General features: G+C 27.6%; 1 protein-coding gene across 1 annotated transcript in view; it reads right to left on the reverse strand.

The window, feature by feature from the left end:
* LOC111635154 (ADP-ribosylation factor GTPase-activating protein 2-like) overlaps window positions 1-26192 on the reverse strand; it is a 53662-nt gene that overhangs the window by 12749 nt on the left and 14721 nt on the right. The window contains exons 2-6 of the mRNA XM_023380021.1: window positions 12744-12947; window positions 12611-12695; window positions 7555-7646; window positions 7323-7471; window positions 5624-5890 (exon numbers count right to left, since the gene is read on the reverse strand). Of these exons, the coding sequence (XP_023235789.1) occupies window positions 5624-5890; window positions 7323-7471; window positions 7555-7646; window positions 12611-12695; window positions 12744-12947 (797 nt within the window). The remainder of the gene's footprint in view (window positions 1-5623; window positions 5891-7322; window positions 7472-7554; window positions 7647-12610; window positions 12696-12743; window positions 12948-26192) is intronic.

The following is a 26192-nucleotide window of genomic DNA, read 5'->3' on the forward strand; positions in this document are numbered from 1 at the left end:
TCCCGGGATAGAATTAATTATTTTTAAGATATATAAAATATCATGAAATCAAATGATATAATTATTTTTCATTTTTTAAAGTAATTTAATATGTTCTGCAACCTCCAAAATCATATTAATAATGCTGTGTAAGACACATATTAAAAATTACCTTTGAATTACATAGAAATTTTCACAAATAGAAAAAATTTATTAAAGTTTGCTGGAAACTGCATACAACAACAACAACAACAAAATACTTTGAATTGAGTTGAAAATTAAAAAAAAATTAACTTAGATCAAACTTCTAACTTAAAAGATAATTTTCGTTTTTGAATAAAACATAATACAAGATATTATTGTAAATTTTTATAATAAGATTTTAAAAAGCAAAGATGGTCAATACTCCAATCACTCAATCTGATTCTTATTTTAGTAATGAAAAGTCCTGCTACTGAGAATGCCCTTTCTGATTCAATTGATGTTAGTGGAACCATCTTTAATGCATTTAAGAGAAGACAAATGTTATATGTTTTTTTCACCTGTAGCCTGGAAGATTTCTAGTTTGTTTTCGAGATTGTAGTACTTCTTTTGCTCTCTAGTATTCTTGATTTGTCTACTATGGCTGTTTTAATAGCAGCATCAAGCTTATAGCTTGATAATTCAGCAATTCGTTTGGCTTTAATAATCAAGTTTATGAAGAAAAACTTCATACTTGCAGACTTCACACTTGTTTGTATCCTTGCCCAATTTGCACAACCTGGCATTACGCAGTTATTGAAGCTACTGGGCATGGTTAAAAATTAAGACAGCATAAGCACAATTATTCCAGATATTATAGGTCTGACAAGTAAAGAATTTTCAGAGTCCTGCCACAAATAAGCTACGTATTGATTATTGACCATTTGTGACCTGCCGTAATGAGGAAAAATTGAAAAAAACTAATACATAGGTTTAAAATAAATAAATACAAATGTATTCTGACAGTTTATGAGTTAATTATACTTTCTATTTGCAAAATTTCCTCAACCTTAACACAAAATAAAAAAATAAAAAAAGTGAACTTTTAAGAAATTTGTGGGATTTCTGGGATGAGAAGAATTTCCCAGGTTAAAAAAACAACTGGGATCCCATTTGAGAAACACTATTTTAAATATTGTCAGCCTTTTTAGGCCAAAAAACAGTTTTGTACATAATAAAACATTTGGCTATCCAAAAAAGTAGCATGTATTTTTATATTCAACTGAACAGATCAAAACTAAACTTGGAGGCATCAATTAAATTATTTTATTCTAAAAATATCAATACTTTATATTTGAGTTTTAGTAATATGTTTTTTGAAAAGTTAGTTACAATCAGTCAGGCAGTTAGTTTTAAAATTCACTAGTTTCACTTATCAAAGCTTTTTCAAAACAGGAATGCATCTTAGACTTGTTGGTTGGCAAAAACTTAGCAACCATATAGTATAATATTGTTATTTAAAGCATTTAAATATTTAAAACGTTAAATAATTTATGCAATTAATTAATATAACATGGCAAGTTTTGAATTGATGGTTTTCTCATATTTAATGTCCAAAATAATCAATAGTATCAATGCAAGTAAATCATGTGGTGTGTTGTAACATAATAAATGTTTTTGCAATACCTCTCTCAATGTTCACATTAATTCAAATGTATTTCACCAATAGTGAGTGTTTAATTTAAATATGTCTTAATTTTTTAAAATGCAAGTTTTTAATATCATCTTGAAAATGTTAAAACAAAAATGACTGCTTACACAGCAGAGTACAGAAATAAAGTAGCCTGATATCTGTTTCATAATTTCTGTATTATTTTTTAAACTTTCAGCCAATTTTAAAAACTCTCTCTCCATAAAAATAAAGTATCTTATAATTCAATTGTAAACTCATGGTGTGTCTTAGAATTGATAAAAATAATTCATCCAGTGTTGTTTGCCTGCTAGTTTTTGTAATATTGTGAGAAAATGAAATGATTAATGCTTAATCAGTGCTTTAAATGTAAACATTCATAGGAAATTTTACATTGGTTTTGACTCTATTTAGCTGAAAATAATAATATAATAAAGATAAAACTTTGCTTAACTTGTATGCTTTGGAAAGTGCTAATTCTGATATTATTAGATGACTGAAAACAATATCTGTGATTATAATAAGTAATTCTATTACATAAGATGCAAGATAATGATAACAGCAGCTAAAAGATGTGAAATCTAATTTTATTACTTGAGATTGGATTATTTCAAAAACATATATGCACAGGTGTGTTATGATTTCATGCATATATCTTCAAAAATTCTAAAAAGTTTAATATATTTTTAATGTGACATATTATTAGTTAGAAAAATCATAACTGCAACCATTATTAAAGTTATATTTTGAATTTATAGTTTTATATCATCATCATCCATCTTTAAACAAACATAATATCTGATATAAGCCACTTGTGAACTTTTCTATAATGTTTCATTTAAAATAGTGATTTACATAAAATTATATTCTTTCTATAATATCCTCTTTAAAGTTCTAATATTAATATAAAAAAACTACTGAATTAGCTTCATTTTACAAAAAAGATAGCTTTATTACATACTCATACTATATAACCTCATGCAAATACGTAAAACTTGGGAACCATTTTATTTTATAATAATTTTTCTAATTCATGTTTTATAATACTATATTCTAAATTTAACAAGTAAATTTAAAATTTATATTCTATATGGTTCATTTATAATCTTTGAGGGCTAACAATGACTGCAGAATTACTAAAAAACATTACTGAATTAATAATTTTGATTTCTTGTATTACATGCATAAAATTATTATTTAAATGTAGTTAATTGTCAAATTCCCAATAAAAAGTTGTATTGACAATCATTTAGTTTTGCATTTTTTAAAATCTTGCAAATATATAATTGCACATTGTTTTTCTATTGGAGCATTAAAATTACAACATTCAACAATACTTTAGCAACAATATATGCTTTAGCACATTAGTGACTAAATATAATGAAGGCTCACATACAAATGCAGACAGCCTATTAACCCCACTTATCAATCATTTCAGATTGTGTAGCTTTTATTTAATCTTAATGTAAGCTATAGAGTTAATTGATGGTTAATGGCACAACTCAAAATCAATTGACTCAATTTGTAACATTTTGCCAGCCATGTGTATACATTGTAACTGTCACCATATAAACATAGTTTAACACTTAGGTTAAAATCTATTTATGCAGTTTTGGTACAGAAAAAGCTGGAGCAAAATGGACGATATATGGTAAACATTAAGATAATAAACAGTGGTCACAATGTGACAAGGATTATTTTTACAAATAGCAGAAATGATTCTGCCTCCCAATATGCTTAACTTTTTGGACCTATACCACCACTGTGCCTTCTAGTCCAGCAAAAATAGATCAGGTCTTTTTGATAAGATGTGTTATCTCTACTGAACATCTTAGAGAATTGGAAGCCCTTGAGATCTTCAACGTGGACCAACATGGAGGCTGTATTAATTATAAAGAAGAGCAATGCATTTCTCATGCTTGGCAAGTGTGTTTTAATAAATATTTGTGATTTAATTACATCAATCATCTATACATACTTGATTGGAGGTTTCAAATTTTGAAATACATTGTGTTTGAAATACATTCTTTAGACTTTTCCATTTTTGAATAATATCTAAGAAAGATCTTAGGAGAAGATAGAAAACATTTATTTTACAGAGAAATAACTAGTAACTGACCTAACTGACTAGATAAAGGTATGGAGTTTGTATAGTTGTTTCCTTGTCCAGTTTTGTGAAGTATTTGCTTTGCTCTTTTTTGGACCCCAAGGATTGCATTATATTAAGTCACCAAAGTATCTTATTTTTAACACACTAAAAATAAAAATTTTTAGTTAAAAAACAAGTAAAAATTATACTCCTTCTATTTCCAACTTTGAGGATTCTATGAGCCAAAACAAGATGAACAAATGGCAAGGAACAATCATCATTTTATTAATTTTATCCAAATGCATTTTGCCATCTAGGCCTCCTCAGTGGATACATCAAGATGTTATTTGTTGGTTACGTTTTATACCCAACAGCTGTTCCCAGCATGCATCAACAATCATTCCAGCATTCAAATTAAGCAAATTTACATGTTCGGCAATACAAAAATGTATCTTATTTTTGTTTACATAAGCAAGTATTATTTATTATAATTAAAAAACTAAAAAACTTACAGCATTAGCATTTCCACCAACTTGCATAGCCCTTATCTGTTGCCAAGTCCACGAAGTGTCCAGTTGAGTCGATCGTACAAACGACACATGAACTCCTAGTGATCTATGTATAGCTGAACAGTCCATGCATATAAAAACACCAAAAGTTACACTGGCCCATGTTGGATTCTTTGCCCCACAATCAAAACATATCTAGAAATATAACAATTAATTTACAAATATTATTACAATATAGTTTGTTATTGAAAATTTGTGTAGTTTAATTTTTTCTTAAAACTTATTATATATAAAATTAGAAAATATTATAATTTTGTTCATTTATATCAAAATCTTTATTCATTTTAGTATTTCACTAACAACATCTTTAATTAATTTAAGGATACTGCTCCATAGAATATCATTAAACAACAAAGATGCTAAGAAAGTGAAAAAGTGAATATTTAATATACACGATGAATGTTTTTTGAGACTTTACACATCTTGGGATCAGATCTTATAGAACCATTTTTAATTTGAAAGGCACAATGTTATGTTCAAATTAAAAATGGCTGTGTAAGATCTGATGCTGAGATGCTCAAGTCTCAAAAAATATTTTATTTTGTATTAAATAGCAACTCCATCTCCTTAGCATTTTTGTTNATTAAATAATAAATCATATAATAGAAAAATCAGAATATTTTAAAATTATTTGAACAAGTCAACATTGCATTATTCAATAAATTTGAACAGTTAAATGATTGCTAAAAGAATTCTTATGTTAAAATTCTCTTAACTATCCATTCATCTTTGGCTAGTTATTGTATCAACAATCCTAAACTAAACTCTAATGGATTATAATTGTAATCTTTAATCTAGAAATGTTGAAAAATGTTGAGAAATGATGAATAAATATGGAAAATAAATACGTAGCAATCATCTGAAAGAAATTTGTGCAAACAAGAGATGAATACAATTACATTTTATTTTTCTAGTATTAGCTTCTGATCCTGGGTTTTGGTAGGTCTGCAATAATTAAATATTATCTTCTCAGATCTAACATACACAGGATCACCATTGCATCTTTTTTAAAAAAGAGAGATCTTTATTCAATCGACAGAAATGCATTTCAGGCTATGCCCCCCTCAGCCTGTTTTGTTAATGTTAATTTAACAATATTTTCAAATTTCCAAAAAATACATTTAAATTTGCATTACTGATTTATAGTTTCTGGATAAATCTGAAGTAAAAAGGAGAAGAAATCAAAATTCAAAAATGCATAAAAAATAAAATTCGTCCATGGACAAAACGTTTAAATCACAATGTCATTACAGTATTTTATTTTTCCAATGTTAAATATCAATAAAAGTTTTTAAAAATCTTAATAAAATTACAAAAATTTTAAAAGGTATTTACTTTGGTGGTCCTGATGTGAAGCTAACAAATTCAAAATCATCATCAAAATCTCTCTCTTTCTCTCTTCCACCTGAAGATGGATTATCTTGTGTAATTGTAGTCATATTGGAAGCAGCCGAATGAGATACGTCTCCATGTGAAGAACTAGAAAATCCCATTCCTAATCTCTCAAGCTGTTCGGCTTTGCGAGGATCGACCTGACGAATTTTTTCTTCTGTTTGTTTCTTTTTTAAGCTAAGATCTTGATAGGCTAAACGCACTGAAACTCTGAAACAATAAAACAGGATATTAAAAGTTTATTTTTTAGATAAACTGTTAGTCACTTAAACTTTTAAATTGAATTTTATTGTTGTCTATTGTTTTTATCATCATCAATTATTTTCTTGAAATGCAGTGAACATTTCAAAACAGTAGTCTCTCAAGAGACTAGACTGAAAAGAGATATACTCAAAATTTAAGGTCAAGATGTACCACAAGATGGCAGAACTAATAGTTTTTATGAGAAACTTTATTAGAGTTACAGCTTTTAACAATTTTTAAGTATTTTTATTGCCCTTTAGTGCACATCTTTTTTTTTGAAATTTAAAGGCCAAGTAGTCATAATTTATGTAATAGATTAATAGCAATAAATTTAAGAATGATTTCTTCCTATCCAAGACTCAAATACTAATGGTAATATGTAGATACAATTCATTACCTTTTTTTTAATTTTAGAATATTTATTAAGAACTGTATGTTGAATAGTTCCTGAAATTAACTGTTTCTGTTCAAAGAACATTCAATGTTTATAAATTTTTTTGCTATTACAGAATACTGTAAACTTCCTATTAATCCGCTCTCTCTCTAACAGCTATATTCACCAACAGAGTTGACAGTCAAAGCATTCATTTTACTTTAAATACATGAATTCTGATTGGTTAACTTCAATTTTGACTCTGAATAAAGCCATAAGAGGCAATGTATCTGGTGGGTCAATTCTGTGCCTTTTATTCCAGAAATGTGAAGAGAAAGAAATGAGAGAATAGAGCAAAGAAGAAATTCCAAGTATGCTTTCCATTAAAATATTATGATAGCATCTTTATTAGAAAGGAAGTGTTTTATAAACAAAACTTAATGAATTTAGATATGTAAACATATATTTCATCATTGAAAGAAGTAGGAATGGTTTGTAATAAATAACAAGTGATATATGAACAAAATGATGTATAGTGATCCACTATATAAAAGGCAAATTTCTCTTAGAATTACATTAAAAATTTATGTATATTTGGGTGTACTTATTAAATCAATTTTTAATTTGAATTTTCTTTGTACGTTTTCTAAAATTTCTTGAGGTAATTTAATTATACAAAAAAGAGGAATTATGCTAAATGGCATTAACCTGTGCTGACTTAATGATACATTTTCTTGAACAGATTAAAGAAAATTATAAATGTAATATATAAACCAGTAATTCTTATTACAAAATGCTTAGAATAGCATTTTAAATAATAAATTCATAAATATAAAATATATTTTTTATAATTGTGCTCTATGTGATTCTAATTACATAAATAAATGTGATTCTATTAATATGTGATACATAAATAAATGTGTTACATAAATGTGATACATAAATAAATAAATGTGATTCTAATTACATAAGAAAAAATTCTTTCAAAATAAATTATTAGAAAAAAAAGTTTAAGAACCTGCTTACAGTTGTTTCTCCTCTGTTTCCTTTGAAATCTTGGTATTTTGTTTGGCAGACAGCTGTTCTTTTAATTGATCAGTTTGTTGTGCTTCTTTTTCTATTTCAGAAAAGTCTGTTTTAACTTTCTGAGCACCTAATCCTTTTTTGGTTCCCAACTTGACATAGCAACAAATATATTAATTGTACACACTGTTTTTAATTAAATTAATTCATAATTATAAAATTTTACAATATTTACCCCCTTTTTAGAAGCTGGTTTCCTAGCAGCAATTATTGATTTTCTTGGTTCATTCTGTACTGGTGAAGTGCCTAAATGTTCAACTGATGGACCTAATTATACAAATTTTCACATTTTATATTTAGTTTAAAAATATATATCCAAAGTTTTGGTCAAATGATACTTTAAACACAAAAGGACACAATCCTTGAAAAATAAACGATTATTCTTGGCAATCTAACTCATCTTAGATACCATAAAAATACAGTGGTACCTCTGTATATACGTCCAATTCAAAATATGTCCTGTTTGGACAAAACAAATTTTGCTCGGTATATGACTTTTGTTTGGTATACGACTATTATTTGGTATTAATTCAATTATATGCACCATCTATGAACAAGTAGCACTATCGGTGTACTAGACCAGACCAGACCAGACGTTCGTGGTCCACTGTTCATAACTTTGTTAAATTTCTTCTGATTTTAATTTGTAAGTAAAATTTTATTATTTTTATTAATCATGAATTGCAAAAAGGCAAGTGAAAAGCAACAGAGAAAAAAAAATGACTAGAATCACAATGGAACTGAAAAAAGAGATTGTTGAGAAATATAAAGGTGGCATGCGTGTTCGAGATTTTAACTGTTGCATACCGTATTCTGAGAATGACGATTGTGAAAAATAAAGACATTATTAAATCTGCTAATGTTGCGAAAGGGGTTAAATCAATTTCTAAACAGAGATCGAAGACATTAGATCATGTTGAGAAAATGCTTTTGCTTTGGATAACTGAAAAACAGTGTGCTGGCAACAGCGTATCAGAAGTAATTATTTGCAAGAAAGCTAAAAAGATACATGCTGATCTCATGAAAAATCAAGCAGGAAAGCAAGGTCTGTATCTGGACTGCTGTATGTTACTATGTATATAATTCGTCTCTGTAATCCAAAAGGTTTTTGTTAGACGGACTCACAGCAAAACTTTTAGTTAGGAACTCACTTTTATTCTTTAAAAAATGACATATGCATTTCGGGTTGGTATACTCATCCAACCCCTCTTCAGTGCTAATTTTTCAAAAAACAATGAAGATTTACAATAACCAATACATGACATAAATACATTACAGAATATCACTACTTACTTACTCTTAAAGTAAAAGTTGTGTATGGGCTACCACTACATCTGAACACCAACTATTTGTTTTCCATTTAAAATGCACTTGAAGTGTTTGCATAACATCTCTTCTAAAAACCATTATACATAATGACTTTACTGTAAACTTAACAAGTGTATACAATAACCAATACATTACAGACCTTTAAAATATAAATAGCATACGAACAACCAATCTAACTAGCAATACATTAGAATACCACTTTTAAATCAATCGCAATAACTTCATTATTTTATTACTATATAGCGCCCTCTATCATTTTGTACCATCTAGAATCTATTTGCATCCCATCAGAAATATTTATTAAATTATTTTGGTTTTTCTTAATTTCTAAGTGTTCTTTAAATTTACGTTTATATATGTCCTTTTCATGGTGTAGAATTTTAATATTATTGCGATTAATTTTACATCTATTGTTTTCCGTGTGTTCGTACCATGGCGAATTTTTATATCTCAATCTGATAGCCGCTTCGTGTTCCTTTATTCTTACATCTAACACCCTTCCAGTTTCACCTATATAACTACATGGATTCATACAGTTACATTCTATTTTGTATACAATACCTGTCTTTTTTAACAGATCTATATTATTAAGGTTACTTCTATTAATATATTTAGAAACATTATCTGTAATCTTATTGGTCAAAGATGGGGCCAAACATATATTGTCTTTCTTAAGGATTTTACTGATACTTTCAAATATATCTTTTATGTATGGGAATTTTTTATACTGTTTTTCAGATTTATATTTTGTATTAAATCTATTTTTCAAGAAGTAAGCTCTCCACTTATTAATTTTAAATTTTGGGTAATCATTCAAAATGAACTTATAATCTAATTCTTCTAATTTAACGTTAATATTATGTTCTTCTGTTATACGTGTATATATCTTTTTTAATTCCATCAGGTATGAATTCTTTTTTATATAATCAGGTATGTAAGAATTGTAATTAGTGGTTTTTTTAACATCACATGATTTTTTATATGTTATAAATTCAAATTTTTTAGTGTTATTTATAATAGTGATATCAAGATAATTAATTTTTTTGTTTTCTTCTAGTTCAATGTCAAATTGTATTTTTTTATTTATACCATTTATAAAGGGATGTATAATGTTTTTATTAGTTAAACTACTGTTATATATTATTAAATAATCATCTACGTATCTTACTATTAATTTTATGCCTTTAATGTTATTTATTTTCTTATCTATATTAATCATAGCTATTTCTGCTAATTTTGGCCCCATCTTTGACCCCATACTTATACCATCAATCTGTCTATAAAACTTATCATTCACCTTAAAATAATTGTTCATATATGCAAAATGTATCAAATCAATTAAAGTTTTTTCTACATTCAATTCTATTAAACTATCTCTTATTAACTCCCAGTTTATATTGGGATACATATTTTTTATATCAAGGCTCATTAATTTATCCGTATTTTCTTTTTTTAACTTTTTTATTCTATTAATGACAATATCAGCATTATCCACACTATAAATAGAATTTTCAATATGTTTAACTGTTGTTTAATATACTGCTCTAAATTATATAGAACCGAAAATTTAAAATCTACAATTGGTCTAAACTTCTCTTGTTTATGCGTTTTCAATCTTATATTTAATTTTGGGGTTCTATCATTACTAGAATCTAGTATATACGGTAATTTTTATTTGTATTACTAATATTTTTGTTCTGAATACCTTTTTTAACTAGTTTAATTAATTCCTTTTTTATTTATTCATACGGGTTATCATTTAGTTGGATATAATTACTACTTATAATTTGTTCACTAGTTTTTTCAATTAATTTATTTTTATCCATTATAACTAATTGTTTCGTTTTATCTGCTTTTTTAATTGTAAGATTATTACTTTCAAGAAAATTCACAAGTAATGACATATTAATTTTACATTTATTAATTTTATATTTATCTTTTTTAGTTACACATTTTAAATTCTGAATTACTAATGTTATTAAATTATTTTTATCTTCTTTTTTGATTGTAAGATCTTTTATATTTTTGTCTATATTCGCAATCATATCTAATGTAAGTTCAGCTATAGGTAAGTTGTACTCTAAACCCAACGCTAGGAATTTTTTAACTGGATCAGGTATTAAAATATCAGAGTTATTTACAATAAGGTTATTAATCCAATTACATTTTTCTTTAGGTGTAGGGTAGGAAAATAACTTATGTAATTTCATTTCTTTTTTATACTTATATTCTCTAGCTATATTTTTATATGGGTTTTCACTATATTTAAGTCTATATAATAATTTTCTTATTTGGTATTTGAGATTATTACATTTCTTATACTTAAATCTAATTACCGATTTTATTATTTTCCTTTCTATTTTCCATACTGCATGTTTAGGTATAACACTTCTTATGGATCTTCTTAACTTCATAGTGGTTGGTGTACTTTCTTCANTTGGGAACCATTTTATTTTATAATAATTTTTCTAATTCATGTTTTATAATACTATATTCTAAATTTAACAAGTAAATTTAAAATTTATATTCTATATGGTTCATTTATAATCTTTGAGGGCTAACAATGACTGCAGAATTACTAAAAAACATTACTGAATTAATAATTTTGATTTCTTGTATTACATGCATAAAATTATTATTTAAATGTAGTTAATTGTCAAATTCCCAATAAAAAGTTGTATTGACAATCATTTAGTTTTGCATTTTTTAAAATCTTGCAAATATATAATTGCACATTGTTTTTCTATTGGAGCATTAAAATTACAACATTCAACAATACTTTAGCAACAATATATGCTTTAGCACATTAGTGACTAAATATAATGAAGGCTCACATACAAATGCAGACAGCCTATTAACCCCACTTATCAATCATTTCAGATTGTGTAGCTTTTATTTAATCTTAATGTAAGCTATAGAGTTAATTGATGGTTAATGGCACAACTCAAAATCAATTGACTCAATTTGTAACATTTTGCCAGCCATGTGTATACATTGTAACTGTCACCATATAAACATAGTTTAACACTTAGGTTAAAATCTATTTATGCAGTTTTGGTACAGAAAAAGCTGGAGCAAAATGGACGATATATGGTAAACATTAAGATAATAAACAGTGGTCACAATGTGACAAGGATTATTTTTACAAATAGCAGAAATGATTCTGCCTCCCAATATGCTTAACTTTTTGAACCTATACCACCACTGTGCCTTCTAGTCCAGCAAAAATAGATCAGGTCTTTTTGATAAGATGTGTTATCTCTACTGAACATCTTAGAGAATTGGAAGCCCTTGAGATCTTCAACGTGGACCAACATGGAGGCTGTATTAATTATAAAGAAGAGCAATGAATGCATTTCTCATGCTTGGCAAGTGTGTTTTAATAAATATTTGTGATTTAATTACATCAATCATCTATACATACTTGATTGGAGGTTTCAAATTTTGAAATACATTGTGTTTGAAATACATTCTTTAGACTTTTCCATTTTTGAATAATATCTAAGAAAGATCTTAGGAGAAGATAGAAAACATTTATTTTACAGAGAAATAACTAGTAACTGACCTAACTGACTAGATAAAGGTATGGAGTTTGTATAGTTGTTTCCTTGTCCAGTTTTGTGAAGTATTTGCTTTGCTCTTTTTTGGACCCCAAGGATTGCATTATATTAAGTCACCAAAGTATCTTATTTTTAACACACTAAAAATAAAAATTTTTAGTTAAAAAACAAGTAAAAATTATACTCCTTCTATTTCCAACTTTGAGGATTCTATGAGCCAAAACAAGATGAACAAATGGCAAGGAACAATCATCATTTTATTAATTTTATCCAAATGCATTTTGCCATCTAGGCCTCCTCAGTGGATACATCAAGATGTTATTTGTTGGTTACGTTTTATACCCAACAGCTGTTCCCAGCATGCATCAACAATCATTCCAGCATTCAAATTAAGCAAATTTACATGTTCGGCAATACAAAAATGTATCTTATTTTTGTTTACATAAGCAAGTATTATTTATTATAATTAAAAAACTAAAAAACTTACAGCATTAGCATTTCCACCAACTTGCATAGCCCTTATCTGTTGCCAAGTCCACGAAGTGTCCAGTTGAGTCGATCGTACAAACGACACATGAACTCCTAGTGATCTATGTATAGCTGAACAGTCCATGCATATAAAAACACCAAAAGTTACACTGGCCCATGTTGGATTCTTTGCCCCACAATCAAAACATATCTAGAAATATAACAATTAATTTACAAATATTATTACAATATAGTTTGTTATTGAAAATTTGTGTAGTTTAATTTTTTCTTAAAACTTATTATATATAAAATTAGAAAATATTATAATTTTGTTCATTTATATCAAAATCTTTATTCATTTTAGTATTTCACTAACAACATCTTTAATTAATTTAAGGATACTGCTCCATAGAATATCATTAAACAACAAAGATGCTAAGAAAGTGAAAAAGTGAATATTTAATATACACGATGAATGTTTTTTGAGACTTTACACATCTTGGGATCAGATCTTATAGAACCATTTTTAATTTGAAAGGCACAATGTTATGTTCAAATTAAAAATGGCTGTGTAAGATCTGATGCTGAGATGCTCAAGTCTCAAAAAATATTTTATTTTGTATTAAATAGCAACTCCATCTCCTTAGCATTTTTGTTTAATCAGTATTCATTGTTTCAAAACACACAATCCCAATTAATATATTAAAAAATATACCTATTTAAACACATAAAAAAAAAAACAAATTAATTAAAAACTTATTGACGATAATAATGTGTGACTGAGGTAGTTATTAAGTAAATTAAAAATGAATCTTGACAAAAGATTCAAAATTTAAGACTGAGTCATGTTTATTAGAAAAACTTTTATACGTTTACACAACTGTTTACAGAGTTTTTTTGATAATTTGTTAAATTAAAAAAAATGTCTAAAATTTTTTTCCAAGAATAATTTAAATTCAATGCCATTTAATTCATTCATACATTGTCATTATGGACATACACCAAATAACATTTAAACATTTGGCATTTGTCAATATCAAAATTTATATTGAATCATTTTTCATGACAGTATTTTCTTATGAATCCACAATTACGCCAGTCTTTATGAAAGAATTTACAGTTTCCTTTCTTTCAGTAAAATTTAATATTAGTTTTATTATAATTCTTAAGAAATAATTATTATAGAAGGGGAGCCACATCATATCACTCAACATTTACTTTAATTTTGGATAATAAATAATTATTGAAAGGATATTTTCTTATTAATACAAAAGCTTTGAATAATTGAAAAGTATCAATATTTAGTCTAAAATTGAACTTATCTAACTATGAAATACACGATGTGTGAAAATTATCTTCTTTATTATTATGGAAAATATATTCGAGAATCATATGCCCATGGTAAGTTCTTTCTGTAAAATAAAATCTCTTTTATGCTGAAACAGATTTACTGAATAGGTTGCATATAGATTTTAAAACATAAAAACTAAAGATGACAAATGACAGTTTTTTAATTGTTTATTTTTCCACTCAGAGGCACTAAGCTGGCCATTTTTTCCATATCCATTGTGAATTCACTAAATTTTAAGATAAAACAATTGTACACAATAATTTAACAACTAAATCATGATGGCAGACTTTTTCATTAAACATATGTGGAAATTTTCCAAAGTATAACCTCTGCTAGGACTAGTAACCCAAGTTTTGTCTTATGTAGTCTGTTTTAATCAGGAGACATGATCAATTCACTCAAAATTTACTCAATTCACTCACTTTAATCATACTTGTTATAGCAGGTATTCTTTGGAAAATTTCCGCATACAGTTTAAAACAATTGTCTTCTATTTTTTTTTCTTTCCAACTCTGAGGCAGGAAAGGAAAACAATAATCCAACCTGGTAAATATATGAGTATAAATCATACTTAGTCTTTTAAAAGAATAAATAATGTAAATAAACAGTCCAGCAATTTAAGTATAACTTCACTAAAGTGCACTAACTTAAGCAAAATCATATTTTTAACTGATTAAAACAATACTAATTTAAGGATATTAAAAAATAATCTCTCTAAATCTTAGAAAAAAATACAAAATGGTTCTAAAATTAAATATGGTAAATGCTAAATATATTCATAGCATACAATTATTACTATCTCCAAAGTGGCCAAAGACATTATACTGTAAAAAATTTAAATTACAAAATGATAAAAGCCAATAAAAGTTAACTACTAACAACAAAAACTGTAGAAAACAATATTCCAAAAATATTATCCATTCTTGCAAATTTTATAACATTCTTTGATGTTTATTATCTCTTTCGTTTCATCAGAAGTTCTTTTTCTATTATAACAATAACAGAGGAAAGCCATCTGCTTCAAAAAGTTTTTACTTTACATTGTTGTTATTTCTCATACAATAAATGTATTATTTCTGTAATAATTGAATTTTATTATTTCATTACAATTATCGACTTCTATTTTAGTAATAATAATATAGATGAAAAGTATGATTTTCACTGATGAAAAAATATACAATTTAATTTGTGTTAGATATATTAATATCTTGAAACTACTCTAATGATGATTTACAGTTTTTCAGATAAAAAATATCTATACTACTTATATTATATTTACACATCAAATTTTCCTTTTTCACATNGAAAAGTATGATTTTCACTGATGAAAAAATATACAATTTAATTTGTGTTAGATATATTAATATCTTGAAACTACTCTAATGATGATTTACAGTTTTTCAGATAAAAAATATCTATACTACTTATATTATATTTACACATCAAATTTTCCTTTTTCACATACTTCAGAGCAAAATTATTTAGAAATATATTTTGCAGAGGAAATCAGTCACAATTTGGCTTACATTCAACTAACATTTAATTCAGAACAATCAGAAGGCAAAATGACATGTACTTTGGTTTACAACAGGTGCCAACTTACTTGAAACAAACTAGAATACTATTTAATTGTAAAGAAAGACATGCAAAAGAAAAACAAAACAATGAAGACAAAATTCTTCTACATCTTTTTCTTTAATAAAAAGTTATAGTTACCGTATTTTGATGAGTATAAGTCACACTTTTTTTACTACTTTTTGGGGCTCAAAATCATGGTGCATCTTATACTTGACAGGTAACCATTTTTACAGTGAAATTATCTACAGTAGTGGTCCACTCTAGGGACCAACCTGTGCAGTGTCCGTTAAGCAGATGGTCCCTCAACCGAATGGCTAGAGTACCAAGATTATCAGAGTAGCGACACACGAGTCATCGCCACCATGTTCTGTCGACTGTCATCTCGTGACCATTAAGAATTACATTAATTAAGAAATGACGATTATTTCAGTTTAGTAAAGGTATCGATTCGTCCATCCGTCATATTCTTGAATAAAAAATCAAATAAAATGCATGTTTAGACAATCCTATTAAAAAAAGTTTTTTTCTAAATTTTTTGTCTCAAAATAGGTGTGTGTCTTATACNCAGTTATTTTCTTCCAGACTGTTCTAAATTATTTATTAAATTATTAAAAATTATAATTATTACTTTAGATAAGAAATGGCACCTAACGCTATAATCTAGACCAAATTCATTTGTATTTATTATTTAATTATAACCATAGTATAGCCCAATTATTTAGGCATTTGTTGGTTTATTAATATACTATGTCTTTGACAAATTTTAGTAGATATAGTACATCTGTGGTTTTGTTCATAAAATTTTTATTTTATGAACAAAACAGATGAAGCAGACTACATTAGACAAATATCTAAATAGATACTATATAAGCCTAATTCACTGTAAATTGGTGATACATTGTTAAATAAATATGGATTATTGAATAAAATGTTATACTATTTTCATTTCTCTTAAGTTTTTTAAGTTAAGCTTGTCCCTTGAAAAACTTCTTAACTGAGTTCTTCTATAATTGATACATGTATACACAATTATTTTATTTATATAAATTATTTGAACTTTTATAGAATTTTAATATAAAACAATTTTGAAACAGTATTTATTTTAAATAAATTACAAAAAACTTATTTTGTAATGTTAATGTTAGTTAGATAATAAAAATTTCAAAAAATATGATTTAAATTACCTTAGTTCCATGTAGTCTCATAGCATTTGATGCCATATGATAAAGTTTCTCTCTGTATAACTGGGCAGCTCTACTATTGTATTTTTGTTGAGCATCTGCAGTTTGACAATTATGTTGTTGAAAAAAAGATAACTAAAAAAATTAATGCTAATTAAATTTGTGAATTATCATTATAATTAAAGATTTATTTTAAAATATAATTTTTGCATATAAATAAAAAATACTAACAATTATAATAAATACAGTCAACTTGATAATTACTTCAAATAGCAGATGAACAGCTGATTCCCTTTGTTGAGCAATTAAAGTTAAACAATTATTAAGTAATATGGCAGGAGGTAAGCAGTTAGGCTGCCACCTCTTGTTAAATTTAATGATTCCCTTTGTTGAGCAATTAAAGTTAAACAATTATTAAGTAATATGGCAGGAGGTAAGCAGTTAGGCTGCCATCTGCTGTTAAATTTAATAATTAAATGATTTTTTTAAATTGATTTTAATAACTTAGAATTATTTAAATTATATAACAAAATGTTACTATAATTAGTAGAAAATAGAATTCTACACTGTTGAGTTTAAAAAATGAAACAAATAAACCAAAATTCTAGTGAAGTCATCTTTAATTTTGATGTCATTAGCAAAATGGTAGAAAGTAATGCTGTTGTTTGTAAACAAAACAGAAATATTGCATCATCAAACTAGGGCTATTGTTTTAAATGTATATAATTACTTTAATTGTCAATATTCACTCTATAGTGATGAAAAGAGCAATGAATTTATGGCTTATTAGGATGACAAGTATTGGGCCATATATCTTAATCATGAAAGTTCTCTGAAATGACATCATTATGTAGATGGGGAATAATTACTGAAAATTTATCAGCTTTTAAGATACAGATTCAAATAAAAGTGTTTAATAATATCAGTTAAAACATGAATTGAACTTGAAAATGAATGGTGGAAGAGAACTACAGGTAAGATATATGTATATGTGTCTTTGATGGTTTTGGGGAAAAAATCTGAATGGCAGAAAAATGTTTGTGGTACACAAAGAATTTTTCACATTTTCTAAAGAAGCTCTTAGTAAATTTAGACAAAGGTAAAACTTTTTGAGTTTGTAATTACAACTGAAAGTATATAATCTGTCTCAATGCATAACCTGCATCTGTTTTTAAATAAAGATAATTCATAGGTTATCCACATAAAACTAAGGTACTTGTAGTTTTCAACAGTAGCAATTTTTCCAAAAAGAAACTATGCAAGAACCAAAAAACCTGACATATTAGTAAAATCATATTACCTTAACTTGGCATACTGCTTAAATTTTTTTTATTGACAATAAACGTAGTTTTACATTTACCAATTGAGAAAAACTTGTAACATTATTGTTTATTTCATGATATAAACTAGCTAAAAATCTTGTTTTTTAAATAAATTGAAATTAAAAAAAAAATGAAAATAATTNTATTAAATAGCAACTCCATCTCCTTAGCATTTTTGTTTAATCAGTATTCATTGTTTCAAAACACACAATCCCAATTAATATATTAAAAAATATACCTATTTAAACACATAAAAAAAAAAACAAATTAATTAAAAACTTATTGACGATAATAATGTGTGACTGAGGTAGTTATTAAGTAAATTAAAAATGAATCTTGACAAAAGATTCAAAATTTAAGACTGAGTCATGTTTATTAGAAAAACTTTTATACGTTTACACAACTGTTTACAGAGTTTTTTTGATAATTTGTTAAATTAAAAAAAATGTCTAAAATTTTTTTCCAAGAATAATTTAAATTCAATGCCATTTAATTCATTCATACATTGTCATTATGGACATACACCAAATAACATTTAAACATTTGGCATTTGTCAATATCAAAATTTATATTGAATCATTTTTCATGACAGTATTTTCTTATGAATCCACAATTACGCCAGTCTTTATGAAAGAATTTACAGTTTCCTTTCTTTCAGTAAAATTTAATATTAGTTTTATTATAATTCTTAAGAAATAATTATTATAGAAGGGGAGCCACATCATATCACTCAACATTTACTTTAATTTTGGATAATAAATAATTATTGAAAGGATATTTTCTTATTAATACAAAAGCTTTGAATAATTGAAAAGTATCAATATTTAGTCTAAAATTGAACTTATCTAACTATGAAATACACGATGTGTGAAAATTATCTTCTTTATTATTATGGAAAATATATTCGAGAATCATATGCCCATGGTAAGTTCTTTCTGTAAAATAAAATCTCTTTTATGCTGAAACAGATTTACTGAATAGGTTGCATATAGATTTTAAAACATAAAAACTAAAGATGACAAATGACAGTTTTTTAATTGTTTATTTTTCCACTCAGAGGCACTAAGCTGGCCATTTTTTCCATATCCATTGTGAATTCACTAAATTTTAAGATAAAACAATTGTACACAATAATTTAACAACTAAATCATGATGGCAGACTTTTTCATTAAACATATGTGGAAATTTTCCAAAGTATAACCTCTGCTAGGACTAGTAACCCAAGTTTTGTCTTATGTAGTCTGTTTTAATCAGGAGACATGATCAATTCACTCAAAATTTACTCAATTCACTCACTTTAATCATACTTGTTATAGCAGGTATTCTTTGGAAAATTTCCGCATACAGTTTAAAACAATTGTCTTCTATTTTTTTTTCTTTCCAACTCTGAGGCAGGAAAGGAAAACAATAATCCAACCTGGTAAATATATGAGTATAAATCATACTTAGTCTTTTAAAAGAATAAATAATGTAAATAAACAGTCCAGCAATTTAAGTATAACTTCACTAAAGTGCACTAACTTAAGCAAAATCATATTTTTAACTGATTAAAACAATACTAATTTAAGGATATTAAAAAATAATCTCTCTAAATCTTAGAAAAAAATACAAAATGGTTCTAAAATTAAATATGGTAAATGCTAAATATATTCATAGCATACAATTATTACTATCTCCAAAGTGGCCAAAGACATTATACTGTAAAAAATTTAAATTACAAAATGATAAAAGCCAATAAAAGTTAACTACTAACAACAAAAACTGTAGAAAACAATATTCCAAAAATATTATCCATTCTTGCAAATTTTATAACATTCTTTGATGTTTATTATCTCTTTCGTTTCATCAGAAGTTCTTTTTCTATTATAACAATAACAGAGGAAAGCCATCTGCTTCAAAAAGTTTTTACTTTACATTGTTGTTATTTCTCATACAATAAATGTATTATTTCTGTAATAATTGAATTTTATTATTTCATTACAATTATCGACTTCTATTTTAGTAATAATAATATAGATGAAAAGTATGATTTTCACTGATGAAAAAATATACAATTTAATTTGTGTTAGATATATTAATATCTTGAAACTACTCTAATGATGATTTACAGTTTTTCAGATAAAAAATATCTATACTACTTATATTATATTTACACATCAAATTTTCCTTTTTCACATACTTCAGAGCAAAATTATTTAGAAATATATTTTGCAGAGGAAATCAGTCACAATTTGGCTTACATTCAACTAACATTTAATTCAGAACAATCAGAAGGCAAAATGACATGTACTTTGGTTTACAACAGGTGCCAACTTACTTGAAACAAACTAGAATACTATTTAATTGTAAAGAAAGACATGCAAAAGAAAAACAAAACAATGAAGACAAAATTCTTCTACATCTTTTTCTTTAATAAAAAGTTATAGTTACCGTATTTTGATGAGTATAAGTCACACTTTTTTTACTACTTTTTGGGGCTCAAAATCATGGTGCATCTTATACTTGACAGGTAACCATTTTTACAGTGAAATTATCTACAGTAGTGGTCCACTCTAGGGACCAACCTGTGCAGTGTCCGTTAAGCAGATGGTCCCTCAACCGAATGGCTAGAGTACCAAGATTATCAGAGTAGCGACACACGAGTCATCGCCACCATGTTCTGTCGACTGTCATCTCGTGACCATTAAGAATTACATTAATTAAGAAATGACGATTATTTCAGTTTAGTAAAGGTATCGATTCGTCCATCCGTCATATTCTTGAATAAAAAATCAAATAAAATGCATGTTTAAACAATCCTATTAAAAAAAGTTTTTTTCTAAATTTTTTGTCTCAAAATAGGTGTGTGTCTTATACTTGACAGCGACTTATACTCGCTATACAGTATATACTTAATAAATACAAAATACAGTATATACTTAATAAGTATTATTTTAAGCTATTTACCTGCTGAAATACTTTATATTGTGAAACTAGCTTATAGAAATACTTATTGACACTATCTTTGATTTGTAAGAATGATGATTATGTAGAGATATAAACTTGGAAAATTAAATTTTTACTTTTACTTAATGAGAAAATTTTAATTTACAGTACAAACTCTCAAAGAAAGCTTAAACAAAGTAATAATTATTGAACAATGAATTCTCTAAAGTTTTTAATATAAATAATTAATATCTAAAAAGATCAATATATTTCTATTCGTGAATTCATTTATCCTGATTAATAACCTATCTTTTGCTCATTTTCCATCAGTATACTTAAAAATTTAGAAATACTCTTTTTCTAACTTTGTAAATGTTGTTTCTTAAGTCAAAATGCCAACATCAAAGTCATTGATAAAGATAGTTTAACAAGTTCCAAAAAAACATACAAATGAGTAGCATTACCTCAATACATTGTCAAAATTATAAACAATTAAAAATTCAAGCAATATTTAGCAATTACACTAAATACTTTGAAAAATTAATATTAAATTATCTGGTCTAAATTTATTGATTTTTTACAAAGTAGGTTATTTAATCAGGTTATGTAAATACAACGAAATCCAAATACAGAAGGTTTTATTGACTGAAACTGACTAAATTTACAGTAAATGAATATAACTTGTGAGTATCCTTACTATTCTGTTGTTTAGAAAAGACTTCTAAATTTTAAACTAAAGAAACATGTTGCAAATATCAAAAAGATTTTAAATATACAAATATCATATTTGACTTATTGTATAATAAATCTGAATTTAGCAATCATTCTCTTAAATTTTTAAGGAAATACAGATATGCACATACAGTAGAGCATCGATTATCCTAATCAATTGGGGACTGGGGTTGATCAAAAATTGATTTTTCAGATAACCAATTATATATGAAAAAATATATTAACCTATCCCATGCTGAAATGCGTTAAAATCCTGGCACGTCCTTAAGTACCTTCTCATGGTCGCGCCAATGCTGCCAGCTAAAACACATGTAAAGGAGTCAATGTCCAACCGTTATTTTATGTTTTGGGGCATTATTTTATTTAATTATTTTCTTTTCGGGGTTCTTTTTAGTTAAGGACAAACTCCTAAGCGCAGGTGGCAAAGAAAGAAAAGCAAACTTAGTTTGCATCCTTGCCTGATCCTGTCACGCAAATGTATGTAAATTAAGACAGTGCGGAGCTGCACTAAACGTTAAATAAAAGGTGGCACATCGACTACGGAGAGAGTAGTAGCTTCTGGCGATGACGGTTGTTGAGACGTCTGTGATCACTTAGCAGAAGCCGTATATTTTGGCTGTAGGATCCTTTTGAGGTGGAGATAAAAAGTTTTCTTTGATTTGATATTATAAGTACGATTTTTTTGGATTATTGATTTTAGTTGTTGCTTTCAATTATTCAACTAACTGTTGGGACCAAGGCTGTGGAGTTGCGTAAAAATCTACAGACTCCAACTCCGACTTTTCCTTACCATCCGACTCCAACTAGGGGCAGACTTGTTACCGAAAGAGACCTGGAAATTCTGATGTCATCATGTGACCTCAGAATAAAATATTCAATAAATAGAGTTGTAATAAAGATAGAGCATAGAAACTTTTTATTCCAAAGCTAAAAGACTTCACTAAGTAATATATAAATATGTATTCGACAATTTTTACTTTTTCAGCTGTTATATATAACAGAGGGAAAGTGTAGCGCTCGCTCAAAAAATGACCCCTCCCAAATTTTTACGTTTCTGGACTCAGAACACCTTGAAATTTTGAGATATGCAAACGATTCCAGGTTTTTTCTATATGTGTGGATGTTAGACTGTGTGTGGGAGGGCGTGATTTTGTTCACCTTGTTTGAAGCCTAATAATTTCTGTGGTCAGAATCGGAGTCAGATGGTTTAACACAGGAGTTAGTTATTAAGTGTCAAAGTGGTTGAATTAAATCATGTCCCCATACACATTCTAACATCTTAAGCGAGAACATCTTAATGGGTTTTATTGTACTATTATAAAATGGCAAAAAAGCTGACTTTGAGGGTAAAGACGAGTTTTATTTTATTTTTTTAAATTTTCAACGCTAATAACGAGTAAAATATTCATTAAGAGATATGGCACATGACCACTTTTATGTCTTCACCCTGTCAACCTTTAATTAAGAACCAAAATTTAATAGTATTAATGCCCCTTTATACACAAGCTACAGTGCCACATTTTGTTTCTTAAACTTTACCAGTTCTGAGATATTGTTTAATATCTCAGAACAGAAAATAAAGAAATTAAACAAATTAGATGCCAACACACACACGCGTGCGCGAATTTTTCCCCTTTATTGACTTTTCTGAGGGGTTCGGGAGGTCTCCAAACGTGTAGATTTGCAAAAAAAAACTTGGAGGGTCAAATTTGACACGATTCCAATACTTTTCCATTTTACATACATAACAAGTTGGTAAGTAAAAAGGAGTTGGAGTCGGAAGATTTTTTGATGACTCCGACTCCGACTCCACAGCCCTGGTTGGGACAATTAACCCATTATTGTTTTTTTTCAATATAATAAAACTTATATTTATTGTGAATTATTATCTGTGGTTTTGGAAATTATTGTTTTAATTTGACAAGTCCAGGCCTGGTACTTAAACCCTAATATTGTGTAACCCCTCTTTTTTTTTGTTTTCGTAAACGGTGCGTTACACACACACACACACCAATAAAAATAATATTGGAGTAGCCCAAGACATAGCCAAAGATTGCAGCACCACAGCACTAGCAGAAATTTAAATTTGCCGTCTGGAAAGCTTTCAGTTAATTGGCATTTTGGTTGATGGACATTCAGATAAACGATGCTCTACTGTATTTACAAATAGTCAAACCCTGGTTTCAAATTTTATTTGTTCCTAAAAGTTGTTCTTAAACCAAAACAAAGAAACAATATAAAATGGATTAATCTATTCCCGACCCTCAAAACAAAGCTCACTTTTTACCTTTTCTTCATGCATAAAAATGCCTACAAAAGCAATATGACATTATATATAATATACATAAACCAACATCTATAAATCTGATATACTGTACATATGTAATAAGCAAACAACTATCAGATATAATCTGTTAGTATTGGCTTATTATATACATATATGAAATATAAAATTATTGTGAGAATTGAACAAGTAAAAGGAAAACAATACAAGGATAACCTCATCAGAAGCTAGTATATGTCAACTTTCTGACCTGAGAGAGTGTCAACTTGTGCTTTCTCAAAGTTGGTAGTGACACCTTTCCCACAACTCTTGGCCACTTTTAAGGTATTTGCTGCTTTGAATATGATGAAGAAAGGCCGATTTCAGTCAGTCGTTGCCCGTCCTTTCAACTATTCAGTTTAGTGTGTTTGTGTACCTCTTGGATTAGTGCTCTTCTGTGTCCTCAGATTCCTTGTCATCCCTCTACTTCTCTCCCAAACTGCTAACTGAAGGACTACATTCCAAAGATCCTCAATGGGGATTCTAGTTCCAATTTGTAAGGTACCAAAAATTTGTAATCTCTCTCTGCAAAACCACAAATACCCTGTGTAATGTGTTGTACCAACTTTCATGCCATCTAATAAACATTTAAGTGTAGTAAATTGTGTTGAGCGAATCTCGTCCTTTCCTATTCCATCCTCTTACCCTAGTCTCACGAGATCACATCATTGCCATCCAAAAATGCTCAAAACTCATATAGTAGGCATAAACTACTTGGTCTAAGAAGGAAAAATCAAAGTAGAATCACACAGTGGTATTATATATATACAATGAATATAGTAATGTGTGTGGCTCTGGCAGTGGTGTACTAATTCTGACACCACTGTGTGTGTATATACACACACACACACACACACACACACACAAAGTATTAAAAGCAAAATGTTCTGTTACTGAAACCAAAATCATCACTTTACAAAAAATGCTATAGACAGACTTGATTCTGCCTGGATAAAATATAATTAAATCAATCAAGACTGACAACAAATACTTTATCCACACTTTCTGAAATACAGTTGACCCCCTATAACATGGATTCCTATAGTTCGGATTCCTATATGACAGCGAAAAAATTTGACAGTATCCGTACAAACATGGTAAAAAAAACTCCTATGATTTGGTAAAATGTCATCGAACAGCCGAACTACTTTCCGCCATCCAGCGCCACGCTATGGAGAGTTTAGGTGGGTAAATTGAGTTTACTGTCATCTGTACAGTATTATATATAAATTAGGTACTGTACATATAATTATATATTAATTATATATAAATTAGGTACTGTACATATAATTATATATTAACTTAATTTATTGTAACTTTATTATAATTATATATATACTTTCTGCCGTCCAGCGCCACGCTACGGAGAGTTTAGGCTAGTAAGTTGAGTTTACTATCGTCTGTACAGTATGTAAATTAGGTACCGTAAGTCTAATACTGCACTAATTTTATGCATTTCTTGTGAAAGAAACATTTCTTATTCAATGGCCATAAAAATTATTTATATTAATGATGTCTCCAAAGTTCAACGAATTTTTCGCAGAAAAATAACTTATCAGAAATCACGCCCACCATTTGGTGCACTGCTCCGCAACGAAAACAAGCTTAAGCAGTGGCGACGTCGAACGGTGCACACTCGGTAAGTAATCCTACAATTTTTTGTTTATATCATAGTTTATACGGATTATTCCCAAAAAAATATACATATTTTGGAAATGTTGAGTCGAATTAGTCTAGGAATCGATTAATTTTATGGAATACCTTTCAAACTGCCGTAGTCTGTAAACTTCACACGTGTTGGGCTGTGATTGGCAAGGTCTCCTAAAACATCAATTTCATAAAAAATGGAACGTATCTACTGTCTTATAGGGGGGAGTCGACTGTATTATGTTTCAATTGCTTTGACTTAAATTTAAACTTTAATAATTAATTAAATTTTATTTTATTTTTAATTTCAGTTTCGGTGTAAAAACCAGAGTTTTGATTATCTATTATTTTTAATTTTAATTAACTTATACCTAGTATTAATAAATATTAAAGCAAA

This window comes from Centruroides sculpturatus, unplaced genomic scaffold, assembly GCF_000671375.1.
Source record: "Centruroides sculpturatus isolate CEXI.00-Female unplaced genomic scaffold, Cexi_2.0 scaffold827, whole genome shotgun sequence".
Classification (NCBI taxonomy): Eukaryota; Metazoa; Arthropoda; class Arachnida; order Scorpiones; family Buthidae; genus Centruroides; species Centruroides sculpturatus.